General features: G+C 40.6%; 1 protein-coding gene across 1 annotated transcript in view; it reads left to right on the plus strand.

Moving 5' to 3' along the window:
* Positions 1 to 7,446: 7,446 nt before the first annotated feature.
* LOC108280091 (calcium-activated potassium channel subunit beta-4) overlaps positions 7,447 to 23,807 on the plus strand; it is a 48,817-nt gene continuing 32,456 nt past the window's right edge. The window contains exon 1 of the mRNA XM_017494867.3: positions 7,447 to 7,951. Coding sequence (XP_017350356.1) covers positions 7,616 to 7,951 — 336 coding nt within the window. The 5' untranslated portion in view covers positions 7,447 to 7,615. The remainder of the gene's footprint in view (positions 7,952 to 23,807) is intronic.

Raw genomic sequence — 23,807 nt, forward strand, 5'->3', positions numbered from 1 at the left:
GTTTGTTTGTTTTTAAACTTGGTTTAACCATGACAGCTATCTTTGTGTCATGGCACACAACAAACTTTGGTTACACAGCTGTTTACATAAACGTCAATATCTCTGATCAGGATGGGCCTAGCTCCCTGGAACAAAAACTGATCTCTAGGGCATGTTACAGGGTATGTGTGCATATATAATCATTTTGCACATTTTCGTTCCTTAGACTTAGAACTTAAGTCCTAACATAATGCTCAACATTGCTCACAGTTCCACTTCTTCAGTCTGATTTTTTTAAGGGATACCTAGGTAAATATAGTGTACATGCAGAGCAGTTCAGCTTTGAAACTTAGCTTTTTTTTAATGGAGGCAAGAAAGTGCAATTAAAAAATAATAATAATACATTTACAGCATTCTGTTTGAGATTCCACTGGTTACAGAGCTAGGGCTGGGGCTAGTAGAAATTTGGGGAAAAGCCTACTTTATTCATGAATTTTAGAAATGAACAGATTTAATAGAAACATAACAAACAATAAAAATGAACAGTATTTTACAGTGATTATGTATGATTGTGTATGTATGATTGACACAATAGCTTATTCATGTCGAAGAGGTCTAAAATGTTAGTGTGTTTGATATTGGAAACAGTGAAGCATGATCTTTCACAGGGTTCTTCAAATCTGCAGAATTTACCTGCCTGTAATTTTCCAGTAATCCTGAAGACCTTTGTTAGCTTGTTCAGATGTGTTTGATTAGGGTTGGAGCTAACCTCTGCCGGACAGTGGACCTTGAGGGCCAGATTTAAAGGACCGTGATCTATCATGTTGGTGCAGGTGTACAGTTGGTATGTGTGAATAGATTTTATCCAAATATGGAAGTGCAGTGTTCAGTTGTGTGTTTTACAGATGAACAGTGTCATAAACAAAGCTGTGGAGTTATTTCTCCTGTAATTTCAATTTTAAATTTTCTGTGGAAATTTCTGGTTTGTATCTGGTCCCCCATCAGAGTCCTGAGATGTGCAGGACTCATCAACACTTACCAGAAACATTTAGTTGCAGTTATTTCTGCACAAGGGGGTCACATCAGATACTGAAAGTAAAGGTTTGCATACTTTTGCCACTCACAGATATGTAATATTGTGACCATTTTCCTCAATAAATAAAGGACCACGTATAATATTTTGTCTCATTTGCTTAATTGGCTTCTCTGTATCTAATTTTAGGACTTGTGTGAACATCTGATGATGTTTTAGGTCATATTTATACAGAAATCTAGAAAAGTCTGAATGGGTTCACAAACTTTCAAGCACCACTGTATATTTATGGGAAAAAGATATACAAAGCCACTTGACCTGCTTGCCAATACTCATACTTGCAAAGTATGAGTCATATATATGTAAATGTGTATATATATATATATATATATATATATGTCCAGTATATTATAGAAACTGGGTCAAGCACACAAATTCTAAAAAAATATTTTGTGTCACTTCTAGAAAATAAATAAATAAATACAGTCTACAAATTGCAGCAAAAAATGTCCACTACCCTGAGTGTCAAGTAGTGATTTACAAATGATTGCTTTCATAGAAGGCCAAGGCAAACCATAAAAAGAAAGATAATGTGGTCATAAAGTAAGTCCAGAATAAATATCGATACACTTAACCCCCTGCTCAGGAGCTGTCTGGGTTATGATAAGAGTAATCTGTCCTATGTGACTGTTTTTAAGGCAAAATTCATAGCAGACTGATCTTTGTTTAACTACACATCAGTGACATGATGAGAGCTTCAGGCTTTTACCTTTTTGTGAATGTCACAGGTACCAAAGCTTGTGCTTTTCCTATTTTTCGACTGTTCATTTTGAACATTGTTGCTTCAAAAGATTAAGCCAGGTTGAAATAGAGGTGCTGTGATGAGTTTTATTCAGATAATAAAACCGATTGGATTTTTCTTTAATTCGAAAGAATATTCTTTTCTTACCAGAATTTTAATTCCACTAGGAATAATAAAAACCACTAGGTTTTTTCATTATAAAGAATCTATTCAGCAATAGTTGTGCTAGGGATATCTATTTACATTTAAAACTTTTTTTTTTGGAAATGTGGTTATAAAAAATGGCAGAAAACTGACTAGTTCAGGCTTAAGGCCTTGCTCAATGCCCCACAAGCTTTAACAGTCCTGGAATTTCAACTCATAACCATGAGCCCACTTGCTCATTACCGCTACCTGCTTTTACCCTAGCCTCCAATTAAAAACAACTCTGAATATCTGAATTATCTGCCTTAAATCAGGCTGTGTAGATCATTGTCAGTCCTTCTTTAAGGCAGGGTGTGCAAAGGAGTCCCAAAGAATGCTTAAATGTCTTGAGGCCTGTGCTGTAAACGTACCTCCCAGAATCAACTAGAAGCAATTTCAGCTTGCCGAACGTCTTAGCACTGTCCATAACTGAAGTTAAACACTAGGCATTAATGAAGTTAAGTTGCTTTCAGGTTGTTGGCATGACGTGAAGCATTAGAAAGGAAATCGTAATAGTAATTACTCAGTCTACTCAGTGAACTCAATGCAGGCTTCCATGTTCTTGTTATTTGTTGAAAGGCCTCATAAATAAGAAACCAAACAGTGGTGTCATAATGGCCATAACAGGCCTGAATAATTAATCTGATAGTAAATTTGCAGTTTCTGTTTACACAATCTTAAGAAGCAACGCTTCATTATTTGCCACATGGCTTTAAAGGCAAATGGAAATTGCAAGCTCAACTTGGGGGAAAAAACCCCAGAGTAAAGCAAAATTAATTATTTGGATTAGTTAGATGAATTCAGCACAGCTAATCGGATCTCCTTCTGTGCAGTTCTGTCCATTTAGAGGCACACTTTGATGAGTAGGGGAAGTACAGACAAAAGCAGAATAAGGACAAGAATAAGCATCAACCATATCGCCTAACTAACATCAGTCTAAAATTATTAATTAAGTAAAAAATGTGTTAACGCATAAGGTTGTAATTATCAGCCTTACATAATTGCTCCCTCAAGTCTGGGGATTTTAATGCAGGAAACAGGATGATTTGTAGCAGTAAAACTTCTTGCACTGAATCCAAGCCATCAGTGAAATTGAAGTTGATACTGCTGCAGCCAAGCAAATCCATTTGTTTAATGTACTGAGTTGATGAATGGGATTTTTATATTCACTGTGATGTTATTACACTATGTGTGCTGTCACAAACACATCTAACCCTATCGTTCCAATTTGGATGACATTGGAATCCAAGTGTAGCTGACAGTGCAAGCAATGCTCTTAAGGTGAAAAAGAAAAAAGAAAAAAATCTGATTAAAGTTTTTCGCTCTTCTTTCTGAACATGGTCCTTCAATCATGCTGTTTCTTTTTTCTTTCTTACAAGGTTATTTTCATTTTAACAAGAGGGCTAGAGCTTTCTAGGGGGATGCCAAGCTAGCAGCCTCCATCATGAGGAGAGGTTGTTCAGAGTGATTACCTCATTCCTCTTTATGCGATCTGGAGTTCTGGTGTAAAAGACGAAGACGTCTTAATCAGCAGGGATGACGTTTTCAGATTTAGACCAAGTTAGGTTATTGAGGTTAATTTGGAAAGCAACGCAGTTTAATGTATTTAAATGTTGTACGTGAAATCACAGACAAATCCATGAACGTGCAGGCGGTTTATTATAGAAAAAGGTCAGACAAGTTGTAGGATGGGATATTGCAGTGTGGTTTGTGTGGGCTTTGTCTCATGAGGAGCCAATGCAAGATTGCCAAGCAATATGTGTCAAGTGCCAGGAGCAAGTGTTTGCAACAACAAAAGTAAACCAACATAAGAAGATATTCCCTAAAGATCATCACCTTTACCACTTACTGATCACCTTTTATCTTGTTTAACTTAAAGCAGTAGGCTGTTTCTCAGTCTTAATCTCGTGATACTCTACACATTTTTGTATTTCCCCTGGTTCTCTTTAACTCACAGCCAAACTTAAATTATTTAGAGGTGAATTGAGTGTGCATATATGAAACATACACCAATCAGCCATAACATTGAAACCACCTGCCTAATATTGTGTAGGTCCCCCTTGTGCCACTAAAACAGCGCTGACCCGTCAAGGCATGGACTCCACAAGACCTCTGAAGGTGTGCTGTGGTATCTGGCACCAAAAAGTTAGATGCAGATCCTTTAAGTCTTGTAAGTTGTGAGGTGGGGCCTCCATGGATTGGACTTGTTTGTGCAGCACATCCCACAGATGCTCGATCGGATTGAGATCTGGGGAATTTGGATACCAAGTCAACACCTTGAGCCCTTTGTCATGTTCCTCAAACCATTCCTGAATAATTTTTGCAGTGTGGCACGATGCATTATCCTGCTGAAAGAGGCCACTGCCATTACTGTTGCCATGAAGGGGTGTACTTGGTCTGCAACAATGTTTAGATAGGTGGTATGTGTCAAGGTAACATCCACCTGAATGCCAGGACCCAAGGTTTCCCAGCAGAATATTGTCCAGAGCATCACACCCTGCCTCCGCCAGCTTGCCTTCTTCCGATCATCCTGTACCATCTCTTCCCCACGTAAGTGACGCACACGCACCCAGCCGTCCACATGATGTAAAAGAAAACATGATTCATCAGACCGGGCCACCTTCTTCCATTGCTCCATGGTCCAGTTCTAATGCTCATGTGCCCATTGTAGGAGCTTTCAGCAGTGGACAGGGGTCAGCATGGGCACTCAGCTCTTCTGTGGGATTGGACCAGATAGGCTAGCCTTTACTCCCCACATGCATCAGTGAGCCTTGGGCACCCATGACCCTGTCACCGGTTCACCGGTTGTCCTTCCTTGGACCACTTTTGGTGGGTACTAAACACTGCATACCGGGAATACCCCACAAGACCTGACATTTTGTAATTAACACTTTTATTGATATACAAAGTTAACACAAATAGACAAACAACATATATAATGAATCAAACTATTTTAACATAAATACTCACTATAACCCCTCCCCCGACCAACCTCCCTGTGGTCAATAGAATATAAACTCACATATCCAAAAATAAATAAAGAAAAACACACACAATTAAAATAAATAAATAAATAAAATAAAATAAAATAATCAAGTATAATCATAGACTAAACTCTAAATTATACTCTCCACTGCCCCTCCTCGAGAGTCCCCCCAAAACGCCAAATAACTGCTCCATTTCTTCCTGAAGGAATTCCCAACTCCAATCCTACAATACAGAGTCTAGGGCAGAACGAGATCTGAGTGGTCAACACCTCACATACAAAGCTCTGCACCTTCCACCAAAACTCTTGGATCTTACGACACCCCCAAAAAACATGGGTGGTGTCTCCATCTTCTGTATGGCATCACCAGCAGGTGGGTGTGTCTTTAAGACCGAGCCTATACAATTTAGAGGGGGTCCAATAGAACCGATGTAAAATCTTAAATTATATAAGACGCACCCTTGCGTCTCTAGATGCAGATTTTATATTTTTTAAAATCCTAGCCCACTCTCCCTAGACCTGCCATTTTGGAGATGCTCTGACCCAGTGACCCAGCCACCACAATCTGACCCTTGTCAAAGTCACTCAGATCCTTACGTTTGCCCATTTTTCCTTCTTCCAACACATCAACTTTGAGAACTGACTGTTCACTTGCTGCCTAATAAATCCCAACCCTTGACGCTTGCCATTGTAACGAGATAATCAATGTTATTCACGTCACCTGTTAGTGGGTTTAATGTTCTGGCTGATTGATGCATAAAACTGGTCTGAGCATAAATGTCCTCATAACAAACACATGAGTTCTTAAACACAATTATGTACACTTAAAGCACTATTGTGGTTTGTGACAGAACATAGAGCATTACATGTACAGATTTATGATTTGCTGTAGGCTACAGGTTTCATGTCGAGGCTTGAAGGTAATGTATTATTTATCAATTTATAAATTATAGATATAGATAAATTATAAATATAGATAAATTCTCTCGGAGTGGGTAGCATCTTCATCTCACAGCTCCATAGCTCCACATCTCACAGCTCCACAGTTCTATGATTTCCATCCACCTCCCATAATCATGCCAGTAGGTGGATTGACTAAGATAAATTGCCCCTGAGTGAGAGAGAGAGAGAGCGAGAGAGAGAGAGAGAGAGAGAGAGAGAGAGAGAGAGAGAGAGAGAGTGTTTGTGTGTGGTGCCCTGCGATTGACTGGTTTCCCACCCAGTGTATATTCCTGCCTCACATCCAGTTCCCGAGGGAGGATCTGGACCCACCACAACCCAGACTAAGATAAACCTGTAACTAGAAGTGAGTGAGTGAGCGAGTGAGGATACTCTCTGTTAGCTTAAAGTTAGTCACGACAACACATCATAAAAGCTTGAGCACCTGAGCTTTTCAAGTGTTTCTCTAATGAATTAATGTTAGAGCTCTCCAGCATTTTCTCTGAGGAGATATTGGCCTATGAGCCAGAGTGCTACAAGTGATACTCTGAGGAGACGGTGCTCTACGGGGAGTTCTCTGATGAGACAGAACTTTACGCATTATAATCGAAGGAAATTGAGCTCTACAGGTGCTTCTATGAAGTTATGAGCTGTACTGATGCTTCTCTGAGGAGATAGGGCTCTATGGATGCTTGTTTGAGGAGACAGAACTCTACAGGAGCTTCTCTATGGAGACCAAGCTCTACAGGAGCTTCTCTATGGAGACCGAGCTCTACAGGAGCTTCTCTATGGGGACAGAGCTCTACAGGAGCTTCTCAATGGGGACTGAGCTCTACAGGAGCTTCTCAATGGGGACCGAGCTCTACAGGAGCTTCTCTATGGAGACAGAGCTCTACAGGAGCTTCTCTATGGAGACAGAGCTCTACAGGAGCTTCTCTATGGGGACAGAGCTCTACAGGAGCTTCTCTATGGGGACGGAGCTCTACAGGAGCTTCTCAATAGGGACCGAGCTCTACAGGAGCTTCTCTATAGGGACCGAGCTCTACAGGAGCTTCTCTATGGAGACAGAACTCTATAGGAGCTTCTCTGCAGAGATGAGGCTCTACATGTTCATCTCTGAGGACTCAGAGCTCTACAGGAGCTTCTCTATGGAGACAGAACTCTATAGGAGCTTCTCTGCGGGGACCGAGGTCTACAGGAGTTTCTCTGCGGGGACCGAGCTCTACAGGAGCTTCTCTGCAGAGATGAGGCTCTACATGTTCATCTCTGAGGACTCAGAGCTCTACAGGTGCTTCTCTAAGCAGACATCATAGCTCTATACGTGCTTTTTTCAAGGATGTGGAGCTCCCTAGATATTTTTGATTTTTGAATATCCCTATCCAAAGAGACGACTCCATTAGCCACAGGAGGGGATCAAATGAAGCATGAAATTCCCGCATTTGCTTGCGCAAATCTCAGATCCATCACCCAAATCTGCCAGAATCCAAATCCAGATGTCATGAATCGATAACTGCACGCGTAAAAGGGAGGAGCAAACGGTCGGCTTTACCAAGTTGCGTCCACACACACACACACACACACACAGCAGGATGTGTGGTGGAAGCGAGCGCTCAGTTGAGAGTTAGAGCAGCACGTCGGGAAGTTGCCGAACCACACCGCTGTTTATGGACCTTTTCACCATCCGAGCCGAGGGATGGCTAAGATCCGGGTCTCGTATGAGTACTCGGAGGCGGAGGACCGCAGCATTCGGCTCGGCCTCTTCCTGATCGCTTGCGGCGTGCTGTCGCTCTTCATCCTGTGCTTGTGCTGGCTGAACCCGGCGCTGCAGAGTCTGCGCAGCCGCCCGGCCAACTGCACGGTGCTGAGCGTGCGCCGCCTGGACGAGCGCTTCGAGTGCGTGTTCACGTGCGGCGCGGACTGTCGCGGCACGTCGCTGTACCCCTGCCTGCAGATTTTCGTCAACAACTCGGCATCCGGCGCCGCCGCGCTGCTCCACTACGACGAACAGCAGCTGCTGCTCAACCCCAAGGTAATGCTGACACATCTAAAAGTTCAGACTGGCAGATTGTCATGATCCCAGCATGGATTGAATTCTAGCATCCACCTGATCCACAGGTTCTCAACCAGGTCCTGGAGAACCCCCTGTCTTGTCCTGTCCTGTCCTGCACATCTGTACTGCTCCAAGCACACCTGATTCAACTAATCACTGGACTGACTGTTAATTAACACCCCTTTCTGAGTTGAAGTGGGTCTGTAAGAGCAACAAAAGGTTCCGAAAGGTTCTCCAGGACCAGGATCAGAAGCCTGTGATCTGATCCATCTGAAATCTTTAAAAAAAAGAAAAGAAAAGAATTTAATAGTCGTGTACAGATTTCTAAACCTGGTCCTACACATTTGAGTGTTTTCCCTGCTCGAAACAAACAAACAAACAAACAAACAAAAAACGAGCTAATTAACACTCCGTTCTAAGTTGATGTTAAGTGGGTGTGCTAGAACAGGATAAACGCTAAAATATGCAGAACGTGGGGTTCTCCAGGACCAGGGTTGAGAACCTGTGATCTGATCCATGGATCTAAAAAAGTATTTCACAGTAGTATACAGATTTGACTGTTTTTCTTTCTACTAATCTATCTAACTAAACTAACTAATCAGCCGTAGGTGAGTAGAAGTGATGGAAACACTAAAACTGGGTTGAGGACCTGTGCTCTATACAGGGTGTCCAAAAATTTAGGACCCAATGAGGGTAAAACTACATATAATATTGTATTAATTATTTACAGCATATGCTCTTTGTTCACGCTTACCTTACATTCTATGCGTTTTCTTCGCCACTGTATAAATGTTTTTGCAGATTTTGCTCAACATATTCCCATTGGTTCCTGACTTTTTGGACACCTAAATTCATTCAGATATCTTCATTAACTACGTTATCCTGGTCAGAGTTGTGGTGGGTGTGACAGGCTCCAGTCCATCACAGCACACAGACACACATACACACACGCATTCACACCTAAGAGCAACATTAAGCATAGCTAATCCAACTACCAGCATGTATTTGGGATGTAAAAGGAACTTGGAGGTAACCCACACGAACAGGAGAACATGTGAAACTCCACACATATGTCAGGATCGAACTGGTGACCTCTGAGACTGCAACACTACTCACTGCACAGACAATACATTAAATGAAAGCTTTAAATAAGCACTACAGGTGTTGGCATGTTCATCCAACCCTGTAGGAGATGACCAGTAGTTTGTGGACAGCTGACCATCACACTCATATGTGCTCGTTGAACATAATTTTCAAGATTTAGTCCCACTTTGCTGATATATTAACCTCCACTCTTCTGGGAAGGTTTTCTAGTAGATTTTGGAGCATGGCTTTGGGGATTTGTGATCATTCAGCTACAAGAGTATTAGTGAGTTCAGTCACTGATGTTGGGTGAGGAGGTCTGGTGTGCAGTGCAGTTAGTGAAGGGAAATTGTAATGTTACAGCATACAAAGACGTCATATGTAATTGTGTGCTTCAGACTTTGTGGTAACAGTTTGGGGAAGAACTACATATGGATGTGATGGTCAGGTGTCCATATACTTTTGGCCATGTAGTGTAATTCAGCATGAATTGATTCCATACTTAGAATTTTAACTGACTTGTCTTGCTATAGCCTGAGGTACTTTTCTTCAGTGTAGAACTGCGTTATAACCTAATCTAATCTTTATCACGAACAGTTATACTGCCGTTTATTGCATTATCTATAAGTAATACAATGATGTGATGATGTGCTTTATGTAACTGCGGACTGTCCTCTACGCATGATCGAATGGAAATCACACAGTCCTGTTAGAGTTCTGGCCGTGTCCTAGGGACACTTAAGTGAATGTAGATGGAGCCGTGGAGCCAGCACTTACATCCAGCTGAAAACATTAATCAAATTATTGATTAAATGTAATTTACTGGAGCCAAGGGGAATTTCTCCTAAGTAATTGAACACTATTAATGCAGGACTTGTCTTGACCACATTTAATTGGTGTTTTAGGGTATCACATCAGGCTGTAATGTCATGAGGAAACACTGAATAATAAGTAAACTTTATGAAATGAAAAATTCAAACTGTAATGGCACTTTTTAGGCGAAACACCCTAAAGTGCAGCTCATTTAATTAGACACAAGTAGTACAAGTGCACTAGATAATGCGAATTATGTAACTGTAAGTTTATGATTATTTAAAAAGTGTGTTTATCAGTACACCTATACTGTATAAACTGTTATTACTTTACTTGGAATGATCCCAATTATTATCCTTATTCATTAAATATTCTTAGCGTTGAATGCTCAAGCATCAGATGAATCATATTTCGTTTCTGCAGACGTCTAAATACAGTAACTATTTAAACTCTGAAGGTTAAATCAGAGTCAGAGTTTGAGTCACATTTTAAAAATTCATTTAGGTCACTGTCTTTGAGCATGGATTAAAGGATCAGATGGGATTTTTAAAGCCATTCCTCACATGTACGAGTGGATAATCCTGGGAATACATGCTGATGAACCGAAGTTAATACTGTACATCTTAGCGAATCTCATCTCACTAACTGGCTCTAGTGAAAGGGAGATTTTATTTAAAAAAATAATAATAGTGATTGTTATGTGAGAATGTGAAGCAAGTTCAGTTTTTGCTGAGGTGAGATTAGTTTTTTTTTTTTTTTTAAGTGTGGCTTGATCGTGTCAAGGAAATATACTACGTGCACAATTTTAATATTGCTTGAACTTTCACACTGCCTCTTCCCTCTTCTCTCGTCATGCCACATGCACATGTTAGTGCCATGGTAACGCTGTAACACTTTTGTTTTAGCTTCACTAAGCCTCACCTGGTTCCCATGGCAACATTGCAGGGAACTCCTTAGTATTTGTATAGATGCTGCACCATAGACTGTGAAAATATGCTTTTTGAAAAAGGAAAAAAAAAAATTGTTTTTTAAAAATAATTGTGTTATATGATGCTAGTATGCTTTGGTGGTATGGTGGTATATAGTTTTTCCATAAATTGCTATATTAATTCAAGACAGTTTTTTTTTTTTTTTTTAAACTAGGTTAAACTTAACCTCCCTTTTCTCATAATGATCTCACTCTCATAATAGTTTAAGCTTAAAACTTCTAAACTGTCTAAAACTTTTCTTCTAAATTGTGTGTAGTTTATTCATTTCTGAATAATGAACCAGGATTCTTCATGCCAAGACTAGTGAACTAGAAATCCGTCCCACCTTCTGTCTTCTTGATTGAAAATAGCTTGAAAACAAAGTGGGGTTTTTTCTTTGTTTCAGTAACCTACTGCTTTACATAGTAATGCAAAAGGAACAAAGGCAGTTTTATAAGAAGCAATTCTTTTTAGTTTAGTGAACTGATTAGGCTTATGTCCAGTTCTTTATGACATGTAACTATCCAACACTTTCATCTAACCATGAATTTCACTGTGTGAGGAAGCAAAAGGCAGACTGACTATGTTTACTTTTTTTTTACCGACTATGTTTGCTAAAGTAATGTTATAGGGAGAAAAACAAAGATTTTGTGTAATGTTTTGGCTTTTTGCCAGAATTCAGCCACAAGACCTCTCGTGAGTTTTTGGAAAGCTGCCCATCCATATTAAAGTAGGATTAAAAGTAGAACGATTTTTCTTCAGAATTATGGAGGTTGAAGTAAAAATGTAGTTGGTAGATAAAGAGTAACTCAGTAAAGCCTATAATATTTCAAGTCAGACCTTTTGGTTTACAGTAGGCGTGACTTTTTCAGACCCATTTTTCATGTCATCGCATCATAATCTTAGGCATATAAAAAGGGTTGCATCTTTAGAGCAGTGGTGGCAGTGCTTGGCGGTTAAGGCTCTGGATTACTGAACGGAAGGTTGGAGGTTCAAGCCCCAGCACTGCCAAGCTGCCACTGTTGGGCCCTTGAGCAAGACCCTTAACCGTCTTTGCTCCAGGTGCTGACCCTGTGCTCTGACCCCAACTTCCTGACATGCTGCGGTATGCAAAGAAAATAATTTCACTGTGTTGCAATGTATATGTGACCAATAAATACTCATTATCATTATTAACTGTTTGGCTGGCTTTCGGAGACTGGTTATATGAGCCAGTTGTGGTGCTTGGGCCCTTTCATCACTTTGTCTCAGGATGTCATTTCCATGTGAGTGGGTTTTTCTCTCCTCTGATCCCTCATCTTTCTGCATATATAGCCTCACTGACCCCCAGCATCATGGTACGGCCTCCCTGACCCCCAGCATCATAGTACGGCCTCCCTGACCCCCAGCATCATGGTACGGCTTGTAACCAGATTCATTTCCAAATCCCTGAAAATTACTTACACTTTTAAGTAACAGCACCTGCCTGTACTGTGTGAAAGACATGCTGTATGTCTGTACTTGTATTTAGTTTTAACCAGTTTGGCGACATGAACCAATCAAACACAATCATCTTTTATAATGGCACTAGTACTAGTACTATTTATAGGAGTAACTTTACTAAGGTTAGTGTACTGAAGAGATCCTATAAGGACCGGCTGAACATGCTTGGGGAGGAACAGCACAAAACTGGCCACCAAATGAACTTGCAATATGTCTGACAGTAATGTTTGTTTTAGGTTAAAAGCTTCATCTCATTAAGCAAAGTGTGCCTGGGTACAACTACTACATTCTGTCTGTGTGAGGCAAGGCACAAACTGTGGTTTAAAAGCTGCTGTAAAATGGTGGAAATGGTTAACCATACAGAGTTTTCCAAAGAGGAAATGCAGCTTCAGAAAAGAAATGATAAATGTGTTAATAAATGAAGTTCTTATTAAATAAAGCCTCTCTTACACTTACCGAGTCAATGGTGTAGAGTCCATTAATATGGCCATTAGAGTCCAAATTGATTTTACTCTGATGAAAATACAGAATTAGCTACTTCATAATAAGTGAGGACGGCATGGTGGCACAGCAGGTAGCGTTCCTGCCTCACAGTTCACAGCTTAATCCTGTGCTCGGGTTACTGTCTGTGCTTGTTCTCCCATGACTGTATGTTTCCCATACTCACTCCGGTGGCTGTTAAATTGTGTGATAGATTGTGTGGAAGTGTGTGAATTGTGCCCTGTGATGGACAACGGACTAACCAGGGTGTATTCCCTTCTCATGCTCAACGTTCCTGGGATATGCACCGGATCCACTGCGACTCTGATTAGGATGAGAAGATGAATGAAGATGAATAAATAATAAGTGTGTAGTTACACAGTAGGCCTACATGTGAGTTTATGAAGGATCATTATTCTAAGCTCATTTGCATACATAAGCTCACAGTCGCCCACGATTGCTTAGTGCCACACCAATCAACAAGGGAAAGAGTAACATCATTCCTCCCACCAGAGAGCATGACCAATTATCTTTTCTTGGACTCCCAGGCATGGAGACCACAAAAAAAATAATGCATGAAATCTTTTCTATTGTAGGAACTATTTTTAGTTCATTGAAACATATTTTCACAAGAAACATATTGTGATGGTTATTCACAAGCTATAATTGGATTTTTACAGTAGTTTACATCTTTCCCACTGAGGTGAGTGGGTGGGTAATTCAAGGTCTCAATCATCATTATCTACTTCTCCCAGTAGTGCTGTTGCATCTGATCCACTTCTACCAGCAGCACACACTTTAGTTAGAGTCAATACTCTTCATGCTTAGAAGCATGTAAGGCATCCACAAGAGACCCCCACTACCCTTGGTCTGCAGCTTTCCTGGTCAGGTTCACCATGTCAAGTTGCACTCTCTCATCTCCACGTTTCTCTCGGGAGGCCATGCTTTCTCCTGCCGTATGGAGACTATCAAAGAGTTGTGTTTGGTGGTACATCAGATGGCAGCCTGATTATTATTAATAATGATTATGATTATTATTATGTCTCAGCTATCTCCACCTTTTCCTCCTAATGATCTGTGTAAAGATGTTGTTCCAGTCTTTTTCTGCTTATCTTGTTTGGCCAAAATATCTCCAAGAGTCTTCTGAGACACTTGTTTTAGAATGTCTCCAACTTTGTTGCTGTCAATTTCCAACATTCAGTGCCATAGAGGCAGGACACTCGAAATGTTACTCTTTTGAAGTTGCCTTTAAAGGTGGAGGCTAATGTTCTTGGATTTCCAGATGGTTCATAACATACCGAAGGTTTGGCTGATGTTAATGGCTGTGTCCGAATATCCTTACTACCTTACTATACCGTAGGTGAAAAGCAGTACACCAAAAGAATAGCATGACTGAATTTCCAGTATTCATAAAATAGTAAGCGAGAAATACCAGGACAACCTACTGCTTTTCCCAAGATTCTGCAGTATGGAATCAGTGAAATGACCTACTGCTTTTCCCAAGATTCTGCAGTATGGAAGCAGAGGATACTGCATTATCGCATAAGAAAACGGGACTAACGCGGAAGTGTTGTCAGAATCACAAATGGTGGATGGCAGCGTGTCAGCTCTTTTGAAGTTGTAGATCACATGACAGTGCCAACATGGCTGATGTAGTACCTCCGGATTGTATTCATGCTACGTACTTATACTGATCAGTACATACTGTGTCAAGGTCCGAGCAGTAGTTACTGAGTTGAATGTAGTAGGTACTGTCACAGTATGTGATTTCGAACGCAGCCAATGTCTCCTTCAGAGTCTCCATCTTTGGTCATCTTACTGCCGAGGTATGTAAATTCTTCTACATCTTCAACGTCCTTACCGTTGATGATGTCTACTTTTCTATTCACACTCGTTGTCTTGGTTTTAATGTCAAGTTCAATCTTCTGGGATGTATTTGCAAGTTTTTAGGATTTACTCTGCATGCCTTAATGTCTGCTAGCGAGTAGTACCAGGTCCTCGGCAAACTCCAGATATCCTAAGACTGATGTTAAAGTCCATCTAATGTCCCTTTTCTGCGCACTAATGCATTACTTTGCCTCAGCTATTTAAATGTCACTGCTGTGCTGATGATCCACCAACCAAATAATATCTGCACAGTGGTGGTCGCTTTCCACTGATGCATGAGGTAGAGGGGGGCTGACAGAGTGTGTATAGCAAAAGATGAGCTACAGGGAGTAATTACAGACCTGCACAGCACCTGTATGCCATTCTCATCCTACAGGTGAAACTATTGTGTATCACAATGTATTCGCTTTTGTGGAACTGTACACCAGTGAGATGCATGTTTCACATTATAATGGTTTCATGTATTGTATATACTCTTAGTTAATTCTCACTTAGAGAAAGTTGGAATGCAGGCAAACTGTAGCTTTAAGTTCTCTCCTCCCATGGTTCAGGATTCTGTTTTTTTAGTGTTTTGTGTGTGATAGAGTGATTAAAAAACAAGAGCACACAAAACAGCTTCTAATTTTAAAGAAAGGATTGTTTCTACAAGGAACACAGGTTTTGCTTTTTATACACACCTGTCATGAGTCAGTGGGGTGGGGGGGGGGGGGGGGGGGGGGAGCTAACCGAACTCAAGGACTCAAGGCATTTCTTCCATCTGAGGTTGTTATGTAAAATATTGGTTGATGCAGATGATTTGTGGCACACTTAAGGATAGTGAGGATGATGATAGTAATGAAGAACATGGTGAGAGACAGCGTCAAAGCAGGCAGTGAATATTATCAGCCCTTTTTCACTGGTGAATGATTGATTATGAGGGTGATAGAAATATATGTTCTTCTCTGCGTGTGCGTGCAAGTGTATGTATGAACCCATCACAGGAGCACTGACCTTTCAGAATGTGAGGTAATGAGTGCTCAGGACTCTGTAAGCAGCAGAGGCTAATGACTTGATTAAACCACCTGTGGGATGTGACTGACATGACATTATTAAGGTACAGTGCAGTAATGACGGCCCAGCTCTATTAATACGTGGGCAGGTAGATCAGTACTTACAGTTCTTTGCTTGTGATTGGAAGGCTGTGATTTCAAAAGCTGCTTTAACAAGATCCTAACGGTCATCTCATTTTAAGTGTTATTTGTCTTGTGCCATGTCCCAGCATTGTTATATGGTAACTATTGTCCTGCATTTATGGCCAGGGATTGCTTAAAATATACATTTCATCTTAATGTGACTACTCTGGTTAAGTAACAGTTAAATAAAAAATAAAAAAACAACAACATTTGCTCAGTTGTAGGTTGCGTTATATCAAAGCATCGGCCAAATAAATATGTGTAGATTAGTGTAGATTAGATGTAGTGTAGATTGTGTGATTTAACAATGTTATCATCCCTACACGATATTACACTGCCATGATATCTTGTGATGTTTACTCACAAGATGTTACTGAGCTGTCTTGTTTTTAGCAAATTGCACAGGAGCCAATTGACATATTAATCTGGAATGATCAGGTGTTTTGAACTCTCCCATACTAACTGGTACATCCTGGAAGCCCCGCCCCTTTCCCTTATCTCACATTCTCTCGAGTTACATGGGCTCTCTCGCTTTCTGTCATGGTAAATTGAGAATGTTTTGAGTTCATTAATGTGAAATAAAATCTATCATTGTTCAAGTAAGCTTACATTGGACAAGTATATATTTAAAATCACTTCACTATATGTATTAGCAGGCGAGGTCACTGAAGTATTTTGCCCGAAAATGGTGAAAAATGGTTGTTTTGCCCCCCCCCCAAAAAAAAGGAGGAAAGGAGGAACATTTTGACCATTATGACCATAAAAGATTAAATCGGTCGAGAACAAAGTGTCAAATCTAACACTTTACAAATAATGTTAATGCTGATGAGAATTAGAAATACGATTACATATGCTGTCCCTTTACCAGACCCCCCCCCACCCACCATCAACAGTGAAAATGTCACATATTTGGATGTTAAACAACTGATTTCAAAAAAGATTATATCAAAATCTGATGTTTTTTTTTTTTTTTTTTTTTTTTTAAAAACTGTTTACTATGCATTCCTGCAAAATTGCTTAAAAATCAGCCATCCAGCTGAGTTTTCACAATTGGCACAGTTCTTGACTGCACGTCTAGTAATATTATTGTTAATGTTAATATTGGAAAAGGAGAAGAGACTATGATTTCCATCAGCCACTGCACCACACCTGATCACACCACATGACTATCTGCACCTGAATCATGTTTGGGGTTAATGATCTTGTATATAGGGAGCTTGTATATAGGGATGTCACGAGAACCGATACTTTGGTACCAAGTCGGTACCAACATTACTGACAAATCGTGAAAGTACTTGTTTTTCTGCAGTAGCGTAAGTACGGTTGGTAGTGAATGTACCGGGGTTGCAATACTTCCGAAGGGGGCAGCAAATACGCGCAAGTGTTTTAGTCGGTCCACAAGTGCTGAAGAAGAAGAACAACACCTACAAGCACACGGGAAAAACTACAGAAGATTAGCTTAGCTTAACAAGTTTCGCTCCGCCCCGACTCGTTGAGAGGAAAAGAAAAGAAAGATAGCATCGGTTGCTGGTGTGCAGCCGATGCTATCGTTCATTTCAAACAAAACGAGGAAACACCTGGAATTTGTTTGTTGAGACAGCTGACATTGTGGCCGTGAAACCAGCTAATGTTATGCAACATGTAACTACAATGTTTGCGATAGCCAGTTATTTGTTAATGACGCTAACGCACTGCAATGTATAAACAACCTCCAAATGGGCCACCAAGCATCGCCATTCTGCCCGTGTCCTGTCAGCTAAATGTACAATAATGTCACTAATAATTATTGAACTGTAAATGGTTTTAATAAATCTTTTTGGCCTGCTACCATATCAGCGAATTTAAACTAATGCTTGCATTCGGAGTATAAGGTGTGTGTGTGTGTGTGTGTGTAAGTGTGTGTGCGTGTGTGGGTGCGCGCCCGTGTGTGTTTAGGAGTGCACCTTAGCACTTGTTATTAGTCATTGCAGACAGTGTTTGATAATTAAAATATCCCTCTCTCTCTCTCTCTCTCTCTCTTTTTGCCAGTATCAGCCAGTGGAGGATGTCCTCCAGGAGTGTTTAATTTTATTTAAAAAAAAAAAAAATTCTTTGTTTTTTAAACCACATCATGGTATTGACTTTGGTATCGAGTAGCATGTACTTCTGGTGGTATCGGTACCGACTACTAGATTTTTGGTATCGTGACATCCCTACTTGTATACAAGTCACGTTTTTCACTGCACACATTGTCTTTCCTTTGTCTTATTTTGCCATTGTTTCCTGTTGCTGCGTTATGGTCATTGTTTTATGTTTGTTTCTTAGCCTTTGTGTTTTTAGTTCTATAGTTCATGTTTTGTGTTTTGTTTTGATTTGTATTAAACTGTATCTGCACTTGCATCCACCTTCATCTCCATTCCCTAACGGAATGAAAGACCCTCAAAATGGATGTAGAAGATTTTTTCTCCACCGAAGAGAAAATCTTGGAGTCCTTGAGGCTGGAAACAGAAAGGAGGGAATCTTGGATCAGGGCCACAGAAGGATTGCTGAAAGCCAACCTCCCGCCCAGACTGCGGCTCTCGCTCAGCTGGTCAAGTCAATGGAGAATGTTGCTCAGCCTCCCTGCTCGACTGAGGATGCCACTCAGCTTCCATGTTCAGCTGAGGATGTTGCCCTGTCTCCTGGTTCGGCCGAGAGCTCTGCTTTGACTCCCTGCTCCACCTTGGATGTCACTATGCCAGGCCACTCTTCGGACGTCGCTCCTCCTTCCTGCTGCGCTGAGGACGTCGTTCAGCCTCTATGTTCCGCTGAAGACGTCACTCCATTTTTCTGCTTCACGCCGCATGTCGCTCCCCCTTCTTGCTCCATGGAAGACATCGCTGCCCCCTCATGCTTCATGGAGAGCATCGTTCCTCCCTCTGGCCTCGCGGTGAACATCGCTCCCCCTTCTGACCTCGTGGAGAGCATCGCTACCCCCTCAAGCTCCATGGTTAATGTTGCTCCCCTCTCAGGCTCCGCCTTGAGCTTCATTCCCCCACTGGCTGCATGGTAGCCATTGCTCCACGCCCAAGTCAGGCCGTGGATATCGTGTCATCTCTCTGTGATATGGAAGACACCGCCCCGCATCTGTACCCCAGAGAACACGTCAAGCGTCCTCTTTCTGGACCCGTGAGTGATGACACTCGATTGAACTTGGAAATGCTTAGGACATCTGGTCTAGGTATTCAGGACCCCCACCTAAACTTATTACGCGCTTCGGAAGCCGCGTGTTAAGGGGGGGGGGGGGGGGGGGGGGGGGTTCTGTTACATCTCACCTGATTACAGAACATGACTATCTGTACCTGATTCACGTTTGGGGTTAATGATCACTTGTATATAAGTCAAGTTTTGCACTGCACACATTGTCTTTCGTTTGTCTTACTTTGCCATTGTTTCCTGTTGCCGTGTTATGGTCATGTTTTTTTTTATGGTCATTGTTTTATGTTTGTTTCATAGACTTTGTGTTTTTGCCACTAGTTCTATAGTCATGTTTTGCTTTTTGTTTTGATTTGTACAAAATTGTATCTGCACTTGCAGCCGCCTTTGTCTCAATTCCCTAACAATTATTGCGTCTCCCCTACTCTCTTTGACCCTTAAATGATGGAAATACTCATTTTCCTGTCTAGTTTTAGGCAGTTGTGGATGATGAAATCATGTATTGTCATATTTTAAAATGGAAAATTGCGATAAGTGAAAACTCAGTATCACACAAGCAATAATGCAGTTCAAAACAAAGACTCAAACATTTATTCTCTGATCATTACTGCTTAAATAAGTGAACAGTATTCTTTATTTTTAGTGCAAATGTCTGCACAAAAGATTAAATGTCTGTATGACCTGAGCTATTTGACAGATGATCTCTTTGGCTTCTGTCACACCTTTCTGAATGTCTCTATTTTTTACGGTTGCACCATCTTCATTCACAAGGCATCACATCCACCCCAGCGAAAACACACATACACACACACCTCTCTGTGTGTGTTTTTTGTGGCACTCCTCTCATCTCTATGGTTACGAGGTCACACAGAACTGGCATGCTTTAATTGAGTGTTGAAGTAGCATGCTGCTCAGGCCAGTCATGTTCTATTTTTACATAGGATGAGTCGTGCTTTGTGAGGATCCCTCTCTAAACCTGCCAGCAAACACAACTACACTATGCACACACTCCTCAGAACGTCTAAGCTAGCTCAGTGGGAGAGGGGCATCTCCATTTCTAGGCCTTTAATGTTACACAAGCTCTACAGCTCTCTGCATTTCTCTGAGTATAGTCAGGTCCAGGGTCAGGTACAGTGGAGGTCCAGTACACACTGTATCCACTGAGATCGTGTTCAATATGCAATTGTCCTATCATGCCCCCTAACTATCACCGATTGACAATAGTATTGCCTGTGGATTTGGAGGGTGGTAGGCCTCTGAGGGGGGAAAGAAGGAGGCATGGCCAGACATACGTAACTCATGTTGTGTACCCATTACGCCGTTATAGCAAACAAAATACCCAAAGCTAGTTACAAGTGGGCTGTAACTGCTAGTCAATAGCATTGGCGTTTAGTCAAGAATGATTGCAAAACTGTAACTAAACCTCACAGGTTATTAACTGTTACAAAACTATTATAAAATGTCAAAAATTATATAAACTATGTGTGCAGGTGCTCTATTTTGAATAGCAGCTGTGATATTGAATATTGATATTGTATTCTTGTATAGTGATGTTTTGCAAGCTAATACATTCACGGATTTATCTGTTTGGCAGCACGGACAAGGGAAGCTAAGATGAAAGCAGAGAAAGATACTATATTTTGTTGCTCTGCTCCAAAGTCAACAAAACTGTCATGAAATCAGTAAAGGAACTCTGAACTACAGTTCCCAATAGCCACTGCTTCATTGTCACATGACCACCTGCACCTGATTCACGTTCCTGGTAATTAGCATCCTTGTATATAGTCACAGGTTGCAGTGCACTCTTTGTCTCACGTTATCGTCTCACTATACCTTTATCTATGCTGCCGTATTTTGTCTTTGCCACAGTGTTTTGCTTCCTAGTTGTAGAGTGTTTCGTAGGTTTGTTTGTTATTAAATGTTTAAGAATCTGCGCTTGCTTCCGTCTGTACTTTGAATTGTGACAAAAACAGGCTAAAATAGACATTTTTGCGAAGTCAATTCATTTTTGTCGGTTTTAAAGCTGCAGACACCATGTTTTCCAATAGACATTTAAATCATCCAAATAGTTTAGCCAAATTGCCTAGTACTTTTATGTTTTTGGGAGGAAACCAGAGAACCCAGAGTAAATGGGTAAATGGGAAGAACATGCACAGAAACACACAGACAATAATCTAGGCTCAGTATTGGGCCGATGCTGTTCCGATTTATATTAATAATATAAAACAAATTAAAAATAATATAATCTTATTTGATAAAAATGTCTTGACAAAATGTGATTAATTTTTCGTAACTGGTGGTATAAAAGCGGTTGATGTTGGAGTCAGAAGCCTGGCCTTGCTCAGTGTGCAGGAGTTTCTGACTGGGATTAAGTACCAACATGAATGGGGTAATCACTGAGCCAGCATTTGGACTGAAAATCAGTCCAAATGAAACACTGCTGAACATAAACGTGTGTGTGTGTGTGTGTGTGTGTGTGTGTGTGTGTGTGTGTGTGTGTGTGTGCGTGCGTGTGTGCGTGCGCAAGAACGACATAAAAAAGCCAGACAGATCTATGCAGGTGATCACCAGCCTGGACTGTTCTCTGGTCAGATGAAACACGAATGTAATTCTTTTGTCCTTAATAGTCAGTCCTATGTATGGAAGGAAATGAGTGAGGCTTTTAATCCAAAGAACACCATCTCAACTGTGAAGCATGGAGGTGTCAGCATTATGTTGTTGGGGGGAGGGGGTTTGGGTGCTGGAAAAGGGACTGGTGCATTTCAGAGTAGATCATGCATCACGTGGAAGGAGGATTATCTCGAAATACTGAAGCAACACCTCAAAACATCAGATAGAAAGTTAAAAATTCGTCACAGCTGGGTCTTCCAGCAGGACAATGATGCTAAACATACCTCCAAAGTTGTAACAGAATGCTGAAAGACAAAACAAAGTATTTTTGCTCGCCTTCATATTGGGTGGTCTGATACATATAAATAACAGGAAATAAAACTGAAATTCTAAACTCTCTTCTCATATTCATCTTTTGATCTCAAACTCAAATGTCTTCAATCTACAGCAAAAGCAATTGAATTGGCCTTGCCGTTCCACTAGTTTCGGCGCGTAGATGAAATGGTAAAGTACGATTAATCAACATCAGCTCATTAATGTAACTATAATTAATATGCACATTAATTATAAAAAAAAAATGTCTTTCTAACCTTTCTAATCTTTCTAAGAATGATGAATGCTTAGGATTGTTTGTGCTTTTAATTAATTGTAAAACTATTAAGTACAGATAGCTGTTTCATTTATGAAAACGTTCATCATGTCTTAATAAAAACGCATTTATCACAACAATCTTGACTTGGACTTTCACATTGGATATACGTCATAATTTACTGGCTTATGTTTTTCATAATATGTTCTTAGTGATGGTTTTGGGTATAGATTCATTACTTTTTCATGATGGCATTTGCAATCAGATGAGTGATGCACTGGCAGACCGCCACAGGATCACTTAGATTAGCCAGCTAACACTAGCTAAAAAAAAAAACATGGGTTTCCAGACAATATTAATCTCAAGCGTGTCACAGTGGTTCAGTGGGTAACTTTTCTGCTTTGCAGTCTATGAGGAGTTTCTGAGCATGCTCTTCCTGTGGGTTTTCTCTTTTCTCTGTTTTCCTCCCAACACGCTGGAAGGAGAAGCGCCTACATTTAATTGACCCTAAGTGGGAATGAGTGCGTGTGTGTACAAAGTGATTGTTCATTCTATTAAGGTAACATCTTAAGTATAGTGAAGTCAAGTAGATCTTTATTGTCATCACAGCCACATACAATGTGCACACAATGAGATGAAATAACATTTTCCCTGGACCCAAGGTTCAAAGATGCACATATGGCATACACAGTGCTCACAGAGCATAAATAAAGTACAATAGTAATAAGAAGCATGCAAGAACGGGGTAATGGGAAACTGTGGGGTGAGTACACAGGGAGCAGTAAAGCATAAATACTCCAATCACAAAAACATTTAACACCGTCCATGGCTGCGACTTGAAAGGAATTGAAGAATAAAGTGGCAGTAATGGTTGTAAACCTGATAATAGATAGTATAATCTATTATCAGACCTCATAAGAGCATGATACTCTATGATACTTACAGCCATAAAAATGATCATAGCCTTCTCATGATTTTTAACAATTATTTTTAGCATATGCTGATTGCCACTAAAACAAGTACTTGTTGACATTTTATTATATGGTATTTGGTACTATCATGAATTTTACCTCTCAATGTGCTAAATAAAGTTCTGTGTTTTGTTTTGTTTTGATCACCATCCATGTGCATTTTGTATTGATTCATGTCTTGTGTCCACTCCAGTGGCTCCAGTGACTCTCACTGGTGTCCTTCTATCTTCCTATTGTTATGATCATTCTCACCTTTTTTCAGTTCCTCCTTGATTGCTTGGTTAGGACAGCATCTGTGATACAGATTTGTTATCAGGTCTTGCTTATGTTGTATCACCCTGGGACCACACACTCACACTGAGGTGCAAGTGAAAATATGAACAGAGGAAAGCACCTAGACTGGCTTTCGATCATAGCCATGGCGAGTATGTTGTTTCGCCTTCCTGTTTTACTTTTCTTCTCTTTGTTGGCTTTACTGGCAGTGTCTCTGTCTCACTGTCTCTTTGTTGTCTCACTAGTTTTTATTGAGTGGTACACAAAGAGCATAGGACTCAAAGTGTACCCTCTCTACACATTACCATCTGGCCTGCTCCATAAACAGAATGG

The sequence above is a fragment of the Ictalurus punctatus genome, chromosome 19, assembly GCF_001660625.3.
Source record: "Ictalurus punctatus breed USDA103 chromosome 19, Coco_2.0, whole genome shotgun sequence".
Lineage (NCBI taxonomy): Eukaryota > Metazoa > Chordata > Actinopteri > Siluriformes > Ictaluridae > Ictalurus > Ictalurus punctatus.